The following is an 18,852-nucleotide window of genomic DNA, read 5'->3' as shown; positions in this document are numbered from 1 at the left end:
TCTCCAATACCTGATAAAACATGAGACAGAACAATTCATTTAAAAAAAAATTTAGCAAAGTTTTTTTTTCTTCAATCCGTCTAAAATAGTTGTAAGTTTAAGAAAAAAATCGGGCAAGGCTTGTTTTCCCAAAAGAACTGATTATTCCCTTCAAAAGTCCATCTTTCCCAACTCAACCGTGAAAACCTTCGAAATTTCACATTTAGTCCATTGACCAGTTGAGGCGAGTAATCTTTTTCTTTCTGTAAATGTTTGTGTCTGTTTCTATCTTTACACTTGTCTGTTTGTCAATTTGTCAATGTTTGAAGCCGTATATGTGTCCATTAGTAAAATAAGTATATATATCTATATAACTTCTTGTCTCTAATTTGCCTGCCTTTAATCTAACACGAATTGTTACTAATTGAGTCTCCATTAATGATTTTGATTAAGGTTTATTAGAATAACTCTGGACACTAGCTTGGTATGCACCCAATAAATCCTAGGAGATAAATTGAGTAATTGTATATTTGCGTAGAGTAATTTAAAGGGACAGACCGGCTATGTAAGATAGTTGAACTGAGTATGCAGTGTTGTAGAAAGCTTCTTCAGGATTCATTTGAGACACATAAAACGTTTTAAAGATCTGTATATTCTTAGTTTGAGCGCAAATTCGACGTTCAAAACTCCTACTTTGGGGGTGGATACGTTTTCAGAATTAGTTTTTTAAAATTATTAAATAACGACGACATAAAATGTAAAACTAAGTAGTTGTTAAGGAACAGGTTGAGAAAATAAATATCAATCTTATCATCGAAAATAAGTAATCTTGTTCAGTTATTAGTTTCTATTTTCTCATTCATCTGGTTTCTTATTATTCACAAAGATTTTCTGCAGATTTTCTGGAATTATTAATGAAAAGACGACATTTGAAGAATTTAAAGAAATCTGCGAATAAATTCAAAGAAAAGAAGAAATTCAATATAATGATGAAAACAAAATAATTGATTTAATAAAAAAGAATTATACTAAACATGATGTTTAACGTCTCATGATGATCCTCAGTAGTCAAAAAAGACATGTATGTAATATGTATATTGTGGTTTTTGACAATTTTTTAATTAGATTTTGATGGTTATTAAATCGTTAGAACTGACGAGGGTCAACCCAAACCGAAATATATTTTCAATATATGTAGAACTAAAATCTACTTTTTTTACTTTACATAGGTTTGGTCCATCACCATCGCCGAATTTTAAATGTATATATATCTAGATTGGAGCCCCCCGGAAACCTCACTATCGAAACCATGACTCCTCTATATATTTCAGGTAATAATTTATTTAGCGCATTTTTGGTTAAAAATATAAAATAACACAAAGTCTCGGTTAAACAGACTCAAGTTAATTATGTTCTTTTTTCATTTGACTATTAAAAATAATAATTTGAGTCTAAAATATATAAATAATATGTTCATATATTACGAATTTGAAATAATAATAGTCTAAAATATAGATATAATATGATCATATATTACGAATTTGAAATCAAAATTATCTAAAATATAGATATTTTATAATGTTAACTCTTTAATTTTCTGTATAGTTTTCAAGTTTTTTAGTTTTTAGTAAATAAAACATATTTTATAAATCAATGTTGTGGTATTCGTCTGTCACTACATTATGATCTTATTTCTCAACACATCAAATTGTGTTAATGGGTTAAAAGTTAATGTATTCTTTTCACACCAAAAGTCAAGAGCCATGTCCTGCTGCTTCACGACCCCCCCCCCATGACGATGCCCCCCTCTAACCTGGCGGTAATAACCTGAATTCGTTTAACAGACTTCCCAAAAAAAGTTTCAATGTTCACAGTGTTGACGAATGTTTTGTTTTGGGCGTTTTCATCTTTCAGCCAAAAATTTATTCAAATCCGTTTATTCTGAAATTTATGGAATTCAAAATACAAATAAAATACAATTTGTAGATAAAATAGACAGAATATATCACACTTGTCAGCAGTATTAGAATATCGAAATCATTTCCAATCTGTTGACAATAGTTTTACAATTCAAAACACGTTTTTAAGCAACTTTTGCCCCTTTTATGGCAGGTGTGCAGGATTTTGTCAAGGGGCTCTGCTTAATACGGGCTTATGGCCCCAGCTCTAGGATGAATACTCCCTGAAAACCATAGTTCCAACCCCTAAAGTATGTATAGTGTGTGGCGGAAGACGATCCAACCTGAAGCCGGATATTTGAACGCGGCAAGCTTCTCTTGAATTTCCTGCCACGTCACCTAGTTTCAAGATATATGATTTTTCAAAGTAAATTTATATATAGTTTTTTGGTCAAGTAAATAAAGTAGTTATTTAAACTAGTTTGTGATCAAACCGAGCGTAGCTAAAAGTGCATGTAAACGCCTCTGAATACGACTTCTCCGGGCCTTGGCTGAACCACTAACAAATCATTGAGTCTTGCCACAAACTCTGCAATCCAATGTCGTAGACCTTAGATATTCCAATCTATGTATTTTGTTGGATAGAATAATCTTAGTTAGAACATCAGGTTTTAGAAATATAGAGATTAGAAAATTTAGTTTGCAATGGAAAAGACTAAATTTCGTATGAACTGGTTAATAATTGAGAAGCCCAATACTAAGTTTGCTGTAAGCTCGCAAAGAAACGACGGAATTTATAATCTATTTTAATAGATTTTGTGATTTTTTCTGTAAACTGGTTAAAGTTAGAAGTCAATTTAGTTTTGGTTCTTTGTTGAGACAGGTTTGAAAAACAATAAAATCGTTTAAACATTTAAAAGTTTTTTCTATTATCTTTATTCTGATCTATGATTAGGTTTGTCTCGAGACGGACGGATTAGACTGTTCTTTTCCTTCCCTTTTAAAAATACGAATTTAAGCTTTTAAGAAATAGGGATTATAGGCGAGGAGTAGTTTAGGTCATTCAACTTGATTTATGTCATCAATTTAGTGAAGATTTTTAGATCAGAAGTTGTATTTAAGGATCAGAATCAAGTGAATGGTAGAGGTTAGATTTCATTAGGGTTTAAAATCTTCTAATGAATAAAAATGTTCTGTTATATATTCTCAGATTAATTTAATATCAGAATCTGATCATTGATCAGAATTATGATAAAGGGTCAGATTCAAATATTTCGAAATCACAGTACAAGTTCGGATCAGAATCTGATACGGTTAATGATCAAAATCTGATTTGTCATCAAAATCTGGTTTGTCATCAAAATCTGATTTGTCATCAAAATCTTACATGTCATCAACATTTGATTTGTTATCAAAATCTGATTTGTCATCAAAATCTTTTGTCATCAAAATCTGATTTGTCATCAAAATCAGATTTGTCAGCAAAATCTGATTTGTCATTAAAATCTTACATGTCATCAACATTTGATTTGTTATCAAAATCTGATTTGTCATCAACATCAGATATGTCATCAAAATCTGATTTGTCATTAAAATCTGATTTGTCATCATAATCTGATTTGTCATCAAATTCAGATTTGTCATCAAAATCTTACATGTCATCAACATTTGATTTCTTATCAAAATCTGATTTGTCATCAAAATCTGATTTATCATCAAAATCTGATTTGTCATCATAACCTGATTTGTCATCAACATTTGATTTGTCATCAAAATCTGATTTGTCATCAAAATCTGATTTGTCATCAAAATCTGATTTGTCATCAAAATCTGATTTGTCATCAAAATCTGATTTGTCATTAAAATCTTACATGTCATCAACATTTGATTTGTTATCAAAATCTGATTTGTCATCAAAATCTGATATGTCATCAAAATCTGATTTATCATCAAAATCTGATTTGTCATCATAATCTAATTTGTCATCAACATTTGATTTGTCATCAAAATCTGATTTGTCATCAAAATCTGATTTGTCATCAAAATCTGATTTGTCCTCAAAATCTGATTTGTCATCAAAATCAGATTTGTCATCAAAATCTGATTTGTCATTAAAATCTTACATGTCATCAACATTTGATTTGTTATCAAAATCTGATTTTTCATCAAAATCTGATTTGTCATCAAAATCTGTTTTGTCATCAAAATCTTATTTAAACTTAGGAGTGAGGGGTGGGGTGGGGGTGGGCAGAATCTGAAAAAAAAATGAATCAGACTTTGGTCAGATATAATCCGGAAAGTTTGTTTAAAGTTTGAATAAGCCGATGAAAACATATTTGTTTGTAGAATGTTTATATAAACTTCAAATTCAATAAAACTATACGAGCACATAGCTATATATTATCTGAGGAGCACTGACTACTGACTTATCACCACTTTTTCAACAATAAAATGTGCAAAAATACGTTTATAGTGTTGATTTTTCAATACTTTGCAAATATGTGTCTGATCGGTCTGTGTCACATGCGAAGAAATTAAATTTTTTACAGTGAGACTCATAAAACTGTGAAATGAAAAAACGATATTTATGTAAAATTATGTATTTTATGTTGTCACGAATCAAATAGTTTTACCCATTTTGAAAATTAACTCATTAAGTAATGGGTCTTTGAAGACTAAAAAATTGATGTTCATGTCTATTGGACTTTTATAAATCATAAACGGGGCCTTCCTCTTCCAAGTTAATTTTATGGGTCTTTCTGTAAGAAGAATCTTTGTTTATAAAGATTTTATATGTATATATTATATAGGTATGTACCTAATATGTTTGTAGTTTGTAAGTGCTGAAATACATGAAAGTTTTAATCCTCGCATTTTCTGTTTTTTGGAAGTTTAAAACCCTGAAACCTGAGCAGTTCTAAGATTATAAAATGTTTTTGTTTTGTTCCCAACACAGACTCTTCTAATTCTTAAAATGGGAAACATTTTTTTCTGATATTTTGAGAAAAAACAAGAGTAATTTGGACATGACAAAAATAATATTATGTAACATGCAAAGATACTATACTTGATTTAAAACAAATAAAGATAAAAAGGTACAAAACGACAAAAATATGGGCTAAAAAAATCGACCACGTAATAATGAATGAGTGTAAAAAATATTTAAATAATCAAAAAATAGAATTACATTTTTTACATTTAACAGAAAGGGGTCATTTATATTCACACACACACACATAAATATATATATATTACTGAATGGGAATAATTTCAAGGATTTTAAAACTATCTCTAAGTATTAGTAGTATTCAAATATATTTAAATATCGAGTTCTTTCCTAAATCAAGATTGACAAGGTGCAGGGGTTCATTTCGTTTATAGAGAAAAATTAGCAGGGTTTCGTTCTTTTTAAAAAATTATTGTATGTGCGTCATTACTAGCTCTTATCTGTCTATAAGCACTTGGGAACCCAGCGCTGCCAAGGTTACTCCAGCCGTTTACCCGCACTTGAACGATTTCAACAGGAAACTAAATTTTCGCTATTAAAGTCCACCCACTAAATTTAGAATCTCATAACCAAGCTAAGAACATTCCCGTGGGTCTCCCGAGTTCCCCCCCCCAAAAAAAAATTTGGAACATTCCCGTGGGTCTCCCGAGTTCCCCCCCCCGAGTTCCTGAGTGATGATCGGACAAACAAACAGAGATTACAACATTATATTAAAAATGGAGTTTTTTAAAGGGTTTTATTTCAGTTCTAAGATGAATCAGGTTCTAATCCAGGGTTTTATTTCAGTTCAAGGTTTATCAGGTTCTAATACAGGGTTTTATATTTCAGTTCTAAGATTAATCAGGTTCTAATCCAGGGTTTTATATTTCAGTTCTAAGATGAATCAGGTTCTAATCCAGGGTTATATTTCAGTTCTAAGATGAATCAGGTTCTAATCCAGGGTTTTATTTCAGTTCTAAGATGAATCAGGTTCTAATCCAGGGTTTTATTTCAGTTTAAAATTAATCAGGTTCTAATCCAGGGTTTTATATTTCAGTTCTAAGATGAATCAGGTTCTAATCCAGGAGATGAATCAGGTTCTAATCCAGGGTTTTATTTCAGTTTAAAATTAATCAGGTTCTAATCCAGGGTTTTATTTCAGTTCTTGAATTTATCAGGTTCTAATCCAGGGTTTTATTTCAGTTCTAAGATGTGGGGGAGCCTGCCCTACCTCCACCCAGAGCTGTGTTCCAACCAAACAGAGGAAAAAAGATGTTCCTGTAATTATTGGCAGGTGAGGACATTTTTATAGGGTGTCCCAATTATATACAGTGAAACCCTTAATAACGAATACATCGAAAGAATCTATCAAATGTCGTCTTGACAATTTTGCAATGAGTTTTATACTATATTACGTAAATTTCAGTATTTGCGAAAATATATAAGTAGCCATGTATATGCGGGAACAGTTTTAAGAGTTCCATATGATAAATTAATTAAAAAACTAAATATCTGCAACATTCCATTATCAGAAAGTGAAGAATACGACATTTGATGAATTCATTCGATGTATTTGTTATTAAGGGTTTCACTGTATCTAGTTGACATAAAACTAAATACAACTAAGTACGTCATATCTGTCTTATTGTGATATTCACTCAACATTCTGATATATTTAAAATATAGCCCAACAAAAATAATACATCAAATACGAAAATCTGAACAGTTAATCGGTCAAGTTTGGTTTTAAAGTAAAGACTCACAAAACTTTTAACTAGGACCTGTATCTTACCGTAAGTTATTTAATGATAGACCACAATTAAGGTAGTCTTTGGAACCTTCAGCATTTTTTTTATTTACTTAACTAAATCATGAACTATCGGTAAACATAACAAAAGTCGTTTCTTTATTCCATGTTTATTGAATTTTTTTTTAACCTGTACTTTAAACATCTAAAGGATGACATATATTCTAAAATTTTCTGTCCAAAGCACAAATGCAACTCCAGAAACTCCAAGTATACAAGGCAATTTTAAATGATGGATTGATGTATGTAAATGTCAGTTTAAACTGAACCCTAGAGTCTCTAGACCTTCTTCGCTGTACGCGTTCCTTAGTTGTAAATTAGAATATCTTCTCAATTGTTAAAGGAATAAAATAGTTGTAAATTAGAATATCTTCTCAATTGATAAAGGAATAAAATAGTTGTAAATTAGATTATCTTCTCAATTGATAAAGGAATAAAATAGTTGTNCCTTCTTCGCTGTACGCGTTCCTTAGTTGTAAATTAGAATATCTTCTCAATTGTTAAAGGAATAAAATAGTTGTAAATTAGAATATCTTCTCAATTGATAAAGGAATAAAATAGTTGTAAATTAGATTATCTTCTCAATTGTTAAAGGAATAAAATAGTTGTGAATTAGAATATCTTCTCAACTGTTAAAGGAATAAAATAGTTGTAAATTAGAATATCTTGTCAATTGTTAAAGGAATAAATTATAAATAGGAATCAAGAGATGAAGTATAATCAGTAAACAAGTATGAAGTCCTACGTGACAAAAATATAAACTAAAAAATAAATTGTCAACTCTAATCGGTAATCGAACTTATTGGTTAGGCGAGTTATAGACACGGCTTACAGACCAATGAGTTTATAGCATGTACAGTTCTTATCTTGATTGAGCATAGCACAGAGAGGATGAAGAATTACTGAAATAAAATCTTGATGGAGCTTGGACAAAGAGGATGGAGAATTAAATAGATGATATCTTGAGGGAGCTAGGACAAATAGGATGAAAAATTACAGAGATGAGATCTTGTTGGAACTAGAACAAAGAGTATGGAGAATTAAAGAGATGATGTCGTTAATGAGCTAGTACAGAGAGTATCGAGAATTAAAGAGATGATAACGTGACGGAGCATAGGACAAAGAGGATGAAGAATTACATAGATATCTTGATTGAGCATAGGACACAGAGGATGGAGAATTACAAAGATATTATCTTGATGTAGGTAAATACAGATAGCAATATGTAGATTGTAGATGCTAAAGTGTTGTAGAAATGTAGCATGGGTTTATGAGATGTATAGATAGTTAGATAAATAGATAGATGATATTGGATAGAAATATGGACAAGGGATAAGTAGATAGTTAGGTACATGGAATGATGGGATGGTTAGGGATAGAGGTTGGAATGATTGAATAGATAGATAGATTTAAAATTGGTTAGATAGATAAATACATAGTAGGATAGTTCTGCTATATGAAATGCTAAAGATTTCGGATAGAAATTTAGTGGGTTTATGGGATGGTTAGATAGATAGATAAATGATGGGACAGGTAGATAGATTCATGATTGGTTAGATATGTAGATTGATGATGGGATAAATAGATGGGTAGATAGATAAGTCCGTGATTGGATAGACAGATAGATATATAGATTGTTAGATAGGAAGATGGTTGATGGGATAGATAGGTCCATGATTAGATAGATGGAAGGATGGATAGATGGATAGATGGATAGATAGATAGATAGATCCCTGATTGGTTAGATAGATGGATTTGCAGACACATCTCTAAAAAAGGGGATGCAGCTTAAAATCTACTTTTCTATCTTAATTCGATCTTTAGCCTACTGAATCCTACTCGTTTTAACTCTCAACTTTTTATATCTATCTATCTTTGTATTATATTGATGATAGATTTCCATATCATGCAACTATATAATTAGTCAATTTCAAAACAAATCATACAAAAATTAATCTTTTGTACAATTAAGTGAAGACTTTACCGACTGTACTCTATGCAGTATAATGCAGAACGGTACGGTAAATTAATTTGTTTAAAAAATTATAACAAAGATTAAAATTTAAAGAGTTTGAAGAGGAAATATTTAAAAACCTCTAAAAGTAGAGATTGTGCCCCCCCCCCCCCCCCCCAATTCTAAAAGTCGAAACATATTTATTTTTAACGATTTAAATTTTTTGATGGTTTGCAAATTGTAGATTGTACAATGTAAATTTTTTTTATGAAATAATTTCCTTGAATACGACTGTATAAATAATCGAAACATTGTCATGAAAATGTTATCAACCAATCAAATTAGTCAGTTTGATCACTGTTCCGATTTTATTTGTCAAATATTTCTGCATATTTTGAAATGATTTTTATGTGCGTTTGCAATATTAATCTAAAATCATCTTTAAAATATTAAATCAAAATTTTTTTCTATAAACATTTTTTATCTGTAAAAGTGAAACTTCGAGTACATAATAATGATGATAAATTAGAAAGGTTGGGTATTTATCACATTATTACACCGCAACGCTTACAAACAATTTTAGTTTTGATGTATATACGATCAATTAAAACACGTATCACGCAATAATGAAATTTTTAATTCACATTTTTAACTTTCACGTCGTCAGTAAAATTCTACAAATACATCAACCAAAAAAGTTTTGTTTTGACAGAATATAGTTTGATTTTTTATTTTCTACTGTAACATACTGTGTGATACATATGTTTGAAATAAATATAATTGTAAATATGTAAATGTAAATGTAAAAATGTGCGCGAACCTCGAAAAGACGTTCCTGATTTCAAAGCGTATTTTTTGCGTATAAGACAAGGAGAATCTTTGCAACCACGTATCTCGGGAAGAGGACATTTTTATTAATCACTTTTTCTTTGAAGAAGTCAATTCGAAGGGACTCAAATTAACTTTTAAGTATTCAAAAACCGTAAAGGACAAGGTTAGATTTGAAGGGGCTATATCCTTTCACCCCCCCCCTCATCGCGTCGGATGTTCATGGCGTAAATCTTAAATGTTTTTTATAAGGCCAGGTAACATTTATCAAATGTAAAGAACAAATAACAATCAACCCTCCTCTGTACCTCTTCTTACCACTCCCTTTATTGTTCCGCCCCCTCATGTTACAATCAAACATGGTTCTACGACTTGAATAAAATTTGTCGCCAGGCAGAAATGGTATCTCCATTAATCTACATTGCACAAAACCATGCTAGAGACATAAAAATTCTTCTCCATCCAAAGTTATAATGCAAGGAAAGTTATTCCAGAGGTGTACTCATCTTTTGTAATAATGCAGTGTACTGTCTCTGGGCGGTAATGTAAACACAAGACGGATGTCGAAGCCTGACATGGTATCAATCTTTCACATAAAAATCCATGAAATATTCTGGTCATAGGAAACTATTATGTGAGTTATCAAAATGATAAAAATTTAATGCTTTTAACCTCCTCGTATTCTAAACAAACACTGATGCATCTATTCTTGTTTACTAATTCCATCCAGAGAGAACTGGTTTCAATATGTACGTAGAGTATACGCAACTGCAATTAACTTTCCTTGCATTATAACCTTGACTCCTTTATTATTCATAATACTCTTTTATTTTGTTAAAATTTTTCCTGTGGAGTTATGAAAGAGTATATTTTTTTAGGAGAAAGGTCTCCAGTATAGTATTTGAATAATTAACTTAACAAATCTGGCATTTGAAATAAAGTAAAATGGGAATGAAAAGATGAAAAATTTTTAGAGAATTAATTGTATTTTAAACTTGGCTAATTTTGTATTTTTAGCATTTAGAATGAAACTATATAGGGCAAATTTGACTTAAATCATTCAACTTGAAATCAAATTTGTGTTGAAATATTAAACCACAATTTTACCAAACTAGAACTGCATTCAACACTTTAGCTCCGCAAATATGCATTATTTTTTGCAAAATTAAATCTGCACATAACCCAAGCTGCATTTCATAAATAAGGATGTTAGTGCAAAATCGCAGAAGTGTTAAAAAAGCATGAATATTTAACATATGCTGTATTCATAATATCGCATAAATAATCAAGATATTTTTTATCAGTTTAAATTAATCCATTAAAATCTTGTTTTATAAAACAGAAATGATAAGTTGTAGAAAAGAATTTTTTTTTAAAAGGATGCAATCTGTGCAAGAATCTTGATAGAAATGATGAACGGATCCATTCACGATTTAACACTGGTTCATTCAATACCCATCTATGACTTTTGTGATCATTCCCTTTCAGTAGAAAATAGTTTTCGTTTAAGATCCCCTATGAATTGGCCTTGAATGTTTCATGATTAAAAATGTTTAATATTCTAATTTGTCATGACTGACTAGATATCAATGTAACGAATACTCTCTTTACCTAAACTAATATATTTAATGACAGCACTAATCAATAAATTTATCAAATAAATTTTTAAAAATTTTATGGTATCACAAATTTTAAAGATTCCACTTAAAGTATGTATAAAAATATGTTTAGTTTGCTCTAAATTATAATGGAAAAAATCATGAGTGAGAATTGTGATGTTATTTCTATTTAGGGGCAACATATTCCGTTGGGAATCCTACATGTAACCTTATAAATTGAAGGTCATTTGAAATTACGTCACCTTTCCCTTTAAATCGATTATATTACCATCTTGTGACATTTTCTATTAAAATATACCTTAGGACGCCTAACACTTTAAAATTTGAAGACGACATGTTAAAGCAACAAGTTTTACCAGTAACTTGAAAATCAATTTAATGGTTCGTGTACATCAGACTTCAGACTAAAAGTCGTTTTCATTTTCTACAGTTTTTTATGTATGCCTGTATTTTCTAATCTATATATATCTAGTTGTGGGGTTAAATCTGGAGTATGTGACAAGGAGTGCTATACTCTAATCTATATATATCTAGTTGCGGAGTTGAATTTGGAGTATGCGACAAGAAGTGCTATCTATACTCTAATCTATATGTCTATAGTTGTGGAGCTTAATCTGGAGTGTGTGACAAGGAGTGCTATACTCTAATCTATATGTTTAGTTGTGGAGTTAAATCTTGAGTATGTGACAAGGAGTGCTATACTCTAATCTATATATATTTAGTTGTGGAGTTAAATCTGGAGTATGTAACAAGGAGTGCTATACTCTAATCTATATATATCTAGTTGTGGAGTTAAATCTGGAGTATGTGACAAGGAGTGCTATACTCTAATCTATATATATATATATCTAGTTGTGGAGTTGAATCTGGAGTATGTGACAAGGAGTGCTATACTCTAAGTGTGGATGAGGATACAGAATGCCAGTGTTCTTGTTTAGAGAAACAGGTTCAATTCAATTTTTGATTTTTGAAAAAGTTTTAAAATCACATTTTTTTCCGGTATAATTTTTGTATTTCTAACCATCTATAACCCTCACTGAGGTCTTGAGAGTCGCTACAGAAAAATTGGACCCTATCGATACGCTTTGTGCACGTTTATTGGACACAGATAGACAGATAGACTTATAGACAGATAGACAGATAAGCAGCCAAATTACAAATACAATACAAATAGATTACAAAAAAACAACATGCTTGGAGTTGGTTTGAGTTAGCTAACTCAGCTCAAACATATCGTTTCTCAAAAATAACAAAGGTTTTATAATGGATTTAAGATTTATAATTACCTGCAACACTGTATTATGCAAGCTGAATAGACTGTATTTTTCACGGTTATAAATTGCATAGTGAACTATTTTTTTTACTTTTTCAATTGAAAGCAATAAATTTGACATTTATGAGGAATAATTAAGCAGTTTGAGATACTTTAAATACTTGAACAAAGCAATTATAATTTGCATAACATGCACTCGCATTTTCTCAAAACCTGAACAAATTTTCCGACTTTTAAATATTCACTAAAATTATTCTACAGATACACTTTACAGTGTAGACAGGGTCGACAACATAGACAAGGTTAGACAGAAAATATGTCCATTTTCCGAGAATGATTATTTTATTATTGATAAAACAAACAAGAAAAAAGATAATCATTGACTTTTGTCTAGGTTATCGTGCATATATATGTATGAAAGTTTCAAAACAAGAATATGTACGACTATATTTGTAGAATCCGTGGTTAACAAAATAAAAGGAGTGTGGTCCTGTATTAAACCCTTGTATTGTAGAAGAAGTGTGGTCCTGTATTTAACTCTTGTATTGTAGAAGAAGTGTGGTCCTGTATTTAACTCTTGTATTGTAGAAGGAGTGTGGTCCTGTATTTAACTCTTGTATTGTAGAAGAAGTGTGGTCCTGTAATAAACTCTTGTATTGTAGAAGAAGTGTGGTCCTGTATTTAACTCTTGTATTCTAGAAGTACTGTGGTCGTGTATTTAACCCTAGTATTTTAGAATAAGTGTGGTCCTGTAATAAAATCTTGTATTGTAGAAGAAGTGTGGTCCTGTATTTAACTCTTGTTTTGTAGAGGAAGTGTGGTCCTGTATTAAACTCTTGTATTGTAGAAGGAGTGTGGTCAGTATTAAACTCTTGTATTGTAGAAGAAGTCTGGTCCTGTATTAAACCCTTGTATTGTAGAAGGAGTGTGGTCCTGTATTAAACTCTTGTATTGTAGAAGAAGTCTGGTCCTGTATTTAACTCTTGTATTGTAGAAAAAGTGTGGTCCTGGTGAAGTATTTAACTCTTGTATTGTAGAAGAACTGTGGTCCTGGTAAAGTATTTAACTCTTGTATTGTAGAAGGAGTGTGATCCTGGTGAAGTATTAAACTCTTGTATTGTAGAAGAAGTGTGGTCCTGGTAAAGTATTTAACTCTTGTATTGTAGAAGGAGTGTGATCCTGGTGAAGTATTTAACTCTTGTATTGTAGAAAAAGTGTGGTCCTGGTAAAGTATTTAACTCTTGTATTGTAGAAGGAGTGTGATCTTGGTGAAGTATTTAACTCTTGTATTGTAGAAGGAGTGTGATCTTGGTGAAGTATTTAACTCTTGTATTGTAGAAAAAGTGTGGTCCTGGTAAAGTATTTAACTCTGGAACCTGCAGCTGCAGATGTGAGGATTCTCTAGCTGATACAGTTTGTAGAGAAGCAGGAACATTCAATATTAATTTTCTCAAAAAACAATTTAATTTAAAAAGTGATTTCTCTATATATTGAGAAGCCTGTCCAATTTACAAACCATGCCTTGAAAAGCTTTTTTTAATGAAGTATGAATGACAAATCCATGTTTTCAATTTCAACTTAAAATTTGTTTATTTTCAATTGTGTTTTTTTAAGTGACTTGCACAATATGCTTGGAAAAAAATAACAGTATTTAAAACTTTTCAGTTAAATAGATAAATGACGATATCTTCCTCATTGATTCTCAGCTAGTGGATTATAGGGCATAATTGTGAATCGGACAGGTCTTCCTTTTTTAAATATGGATCACTTGAAATTTTGCCTGCAGTCTCTTAGATCTAAAATAATTGCTAGTCCCCCATTATTCCCCTTTCTAAATTTCATTCATGATTAGGAATATAAAACCTCTAAACTATTTTTTGTAATGTAAACTTTTTTCTGGAATACTGCCAATTCCATGCACACTCCTATCTCTACCCCACCCCCTTCTCCATCTAAAATTCTATTAGATGCACTTTAGTTAAACATTTTTTTCCGATTTATTGTTCAAACGTGGGGAGGGGAGGGGGTAAATAGGAGAAGAGGTATTTAGATGATCCGAAAAGAATCTATTTATTTAATAACATGATATCTGATTCAGTAAAAAGTGTCTTGTCATTCTTTTTGTCATCTTTTCTCCTCTTTGTTCTATAAGCATCTAACAAGGGGAATAGATTTGATTAAAACGGGTGTAAGGAAAATTGAATTCAAATTTTCTTAGTAAAAGCAAGATTTAAAAGATTAATATTTGCGAGGATTTAACAAAAATTACGAGGAATCAATTTTTTTAAAATCATCTTTTTAGATAACATATTTGAACCTTGTATTGTTATTTTTCATAATACTCTTTAAGATCGTTTTCAGATAATATATTTTAACCTTGCTTTATTATTATTCATAATACTCTTTTATTTTGTTAAAATTTTTCCTGTGGAGTTATGAAAGAGTATATTTTTTTAGGAGAAAGGTCTCCAGTATAGTATGTAAATAACAAAAGCAATAAATTTGACATTTATGAGGAATAATTAAGCAGTTTGAGATACTTTAAATACTTGAACAAAGCAATTATAATTTGGATATATGATTTTTCAAAGTAAATTTATATATAGTTTTTTGGTCAAGTAAATAAAGTAGTTATTTAAACTAGTTTGTGATCAAACCGAGCGTAGCTTGGTCCCCCTTTTTAATATTCGTCCCCCGTGCTATTATTCTATAGTCCTGACTGTAAAATAAGTTCTGCGTAATTTCATGCTTTTCCTTTCAGTTTTAAGTTTTCAACCCTTCTTTTTAATTCTATTCTTTTATATCAACACAATGAAGACGACTTTTCTTTCTAACAAGCTTTTTTTCAAATGACAAGTTTACAAGCAAACAAAGGGAAGCTGTTAATTGACAGCTTCTCTATATCTCCTTGTTTATCTGTATCCATGCTATTTGAAAGATTGTTAGAATTAAATCTAAAATGAAATCGAAAGTCGTCTTCATTGTCAAGGAAAACTAATATTATTATTATCACCGCTCCTTTTTTTCCACTCCTTAACAACGTTATTATGTTCTTCATTATCCTCATTTTCTTTATTAAATCCATCTTATATTATTCTTTATCAAACTTACAAACAACATTGTCATCCACTCTTCACCGGCCTTAATTCATAGTTATTTCTCAAAAAAAAGATAAATTCCACACCATGATCACCTTTATCATCATTTACACCATAACATCTCGTCATTTGGTTCATTATCATTTTCAACTTGATTATCATCATCTTTTAAATCTGGAATGTTCTGACGTTCAAAAATTTCTGTTAACAGGTGTGAACACTAATAAATCACTTTGTACTGTGTACTTGAATGTACTGTACAAACAGGCCGGGTTTGGCAAACTGATAGCTGTACATGTGGGTGTCCTTTACATACAATTGTTCCTTGTACAACAGGTCAGTAGATTAATTTCCAAACATGTTCTATTCTAATTTTTGGAGATCAAATAATTAATTACTTTTTACTTTTCAGGATTAAAATTTGATAATGAGACCTGTACCTGCCTGGATCAAGCTTACAGGTATAGATAAACAAATTCATGTATAAATAGCTTGGAAACCCAGCTTTGCCTGGAAACTGAACTTTTCTATCAAGTTTTCAAAGTTAAGAACATTCCAATGGTTCTATAGAGTTCCTAATCAAAATTTGAGGTAAATCGGTCATGGGGTTCATGAGTTCTGATCCGTAATACAAAAAAAATACTACTTTATATATGTACTAGCTTGAAAACCCAGCTTTGCCAGGAGTTTTTACTTTAAAAGTTAACCCGTTCAACTTGGAACTTTAAACCAAGCTAAGAACATTCGCGCATGGTTTTACTGAGCTCCCCAATCAAAATTTGAGGCAAATCGGTCCATGTTTTCATGAGTTATGATCGGACATCTAAACAGACAGGCAATCAGAGATTACTACTTTATATATATATATATATAGATATTGACTAGCTTGAGGACCCAGTTTTGCCTGGAGGCCTGATACTAAACTTTCAAAACCAAAATATAAACATTTTCGTGGTTCTAGCGAGTTCCTCAATCAAAATTTAAGGCAAATCGGTCAAGGGGTTCTTGAGTAATGATCAAACAAACAAACACCCAAACATAGATTACTACTTTATATATACAGATAACAGAGGCACATGTGAATAGACAAATATCTATTATGACAGACACGTCACAAACTCACAGATAGACAGATATAAATTCTGACGGTACGAATATGAGGCATAAAGAATTTTCATTTGGCAGTTTAAAGAACTGATGTTATAAAAGAATGCAGTATTTGAATAAAGACGTTATTATATGAAACCTTACCGATGGTTGGAATGGTTTATTGGTGATAAACCCACCACACCATTAAACATTATACTTCGTATAGAGCAGATTTATTCAGTTCTACAAATGTTGTAATGTCTGATACAAAAGTACTAATGTTTTCCAAGAAAATATACTAACACTAGCCTTAGAGGGCGCTTCGCGCCCATCTTCTAAATTAATTGTGAACATGTTCTCTTTGTGTACATCGTAAAACAAAACAAAAATAATTCGGGGATTTTCACAAAAAATTTCGTGGATTTTCAAAATTTTAAAAAATTTAATGAAGATCGAATGTTTTGCAAGAAAATATACTAACATTTCATTAAAATCAAATGATTAAAAAATCTTCTGTTAGGAACGATTTTCGAAATTCAATATAAACCTTTACCCTTTGGCTTCTTTAGTTTAGGCGTTTCGTGCCCAAAATTATGTTAACAATTTTAGCTTTTAACTATTTCTCTTAAGTCACAATTTTTCATCGTACTCTGCGATTAACAACATATTTTTAAGTTTGACCATTCATAGACCTTCCCTGGGGTCAAGTGAGTTGCCAAAAAAAATCAGTCGTTTTAACGTTTATTCAATACAAACAAACAATTACACCCAGACAAGCAAAATATATATAAAGACAATGTAGATATCTTGATTTCATGAATAGAATAGAATTGAAAATATCATTTCAATGCATGGGTGGGTTGAATGGGTTACCCGGTTACATTGAAAAAGATAAAGTGAGGTGGTGGAGGGGGGTTGAGAGAGGGGGGGACAAGTTCATGTTCATTTGTTTCGATTCCATATTTAGGAATGGTTTAGGGAGGGAGAGGTTTGAATTAAATTAAACATATGAACACATTTGTTTCCGTTTCCTTTCCTTTCAATAAAAATAATACGCACACATGCAGCCATTGTAAGTATTTATATTATACTTCCATAACATAGAACAAAATCTAAATTTACCAATCATTAAATCTGTAAAATTGACGGAACGGAACTTTAAGTTGGTCTCACTCTACAGTTTCTTATCCGCACTAGTCTACATGCGATCAGAGGTTTGACCATTGATAAATAAATAAACATAGATAGCTTATGTACGCAAAATCACCAAGAATTGTACAGTCAGCGAACTCATACTTCTAGGGGTCAAAGTGTACTTCAATGATAAGCGGGGTAGTTTGGTGTTTTAATGGATTTCATAATAGAGTGTAAAATAACTCCGTGAATGGAACTATTTTAACAACAATATTTCACTGAGCAATATATTGACGAGAACTGAAGAAGGACATGAGAAGGACTAAACTAACTTAAATTTCTCTCTACAGAACTCATGTACACCACAAGTACTCAATGACATAAGAACAGCCAATGTTCACAACCGACCTAGTTAATCTATATAATATGAATATCTTTAAAACATCTCTGTACATTTATATCTTTCAAGATGAAAAATGTCGTCTTATGCGCAATCTATCTTTATCTATGGTTTGATAAATGAGAGATATAAGACGAACTTAGATTATAGCTTTGTCAATTCAAAAGTAACCAACCAAAGACTACATAGTCTGACATAGATAATATTCTTGTATCAATAAAAATTGTTTTAAAAGATTGAAAACCAACCAAAGTTTCATGAAAAAAACCTTTTTATTTATTTAAAATTTTGTGAAAGTTTGAGAACGTTAAAACAAAACAAAATATCTTTGATATAAATTATCCCAAAGTTTCATGTTTAGAGGTTAGACGCTTCTGTTAAAAAGATTGATTGATCTTTAATTCTTAAACCGGTTTTTCTATTCATTATTGACAATAAGGGAGTGTCAGAGGTGTTCACAAATTATCACAAAAATCAGACAAAAATGTTTTAAAAATGTGTGACTTAGGTTGTCATCTATTCATCTGAATTTTGAAAATATATTTGTTTAGAAAACCTGAAGAGAAAATTTCATCTGAAAGTAGAGTAGCAAGAAGCAACTTAATAATAAAGGTATTAATTCATCTTTTTATTCAACTCATTTATTAATTTTTCTGTTATTTTATTTAAATTCATTTTTTTTATCTATTTGTCTTTTAATTGTAAATTATACTTTGCAAGTTTTTATTTCTTAACAAGAATTGTTTTCTATTTTTTTCCCAAATCTTAAAAAGTTTTTGAATTTCTT

The 18,852-nt window shown here is 30.7% G+C and overlaps 1 protein-coding gene across 4 annotated transcripts in view; it reads left to right on the top strand.

Annotated features, from left to right (window-relative positions):
* The window catches only part of LOC111712605 (uncharacterized), a 41,780-nt gene that overhangs the window by 17,655 nt on the left and 5,273 nt on the right, over window positions 1-18,852 (top strand). For all 4 annotated transcript variants that reach the window (XM_023487277.1, XM_023487263.1, XM_023487271.1 and 1 more), the window contains 7 exons: window positions 1,255-1,310; window positions 6,067-6,157; window positions 11,924-12,017; window positions 13,683-13,773; window positions 15,710-15,778; window positions 15,855-15,903; window positions 18,617-18,677. In XM_023487277.1, the coding sequence (XP_023343045.1) occupies window positions 1,255-1,310; window positions 6,067-6,157; window positions 11,924-12,017; window positions 13,683-13,773; window positions 15,710-15,778; window positions 15,855-15,903; window positions 18,617-18,677 (511 nt within the window). The remainder of the gene's footprint in view (window positions 1-1,254; window positions 1,311-6,066; window positions 6,158-11,923; window positions 12,018-13,682; window positions 13,774-15,709; window positions 15,779-15,854; window positions 15,904-18,616; window positions 18,678-18,852) is intronic.

This window comes from Eurytemora carolleeae, unplaced genomic scaffold (assembly GCF_000591075.1).
Source record: "Eurytemora carolleeae unplaced genomic scaffold, Eaff_2.0 scaffold49, whole genome shotgun sequence".
NCBI lineage: Eukaryota > Metazoa > Arthropoda > Copepoda > Calanoida > Temoridae > Eurytemora > Eurytemora carolleeae.
The sequence above is the reverse complement of the archived record's forward strand: the minus strand, read 5'-3'. Positions and strand labels throughout refer to the sequence as shown.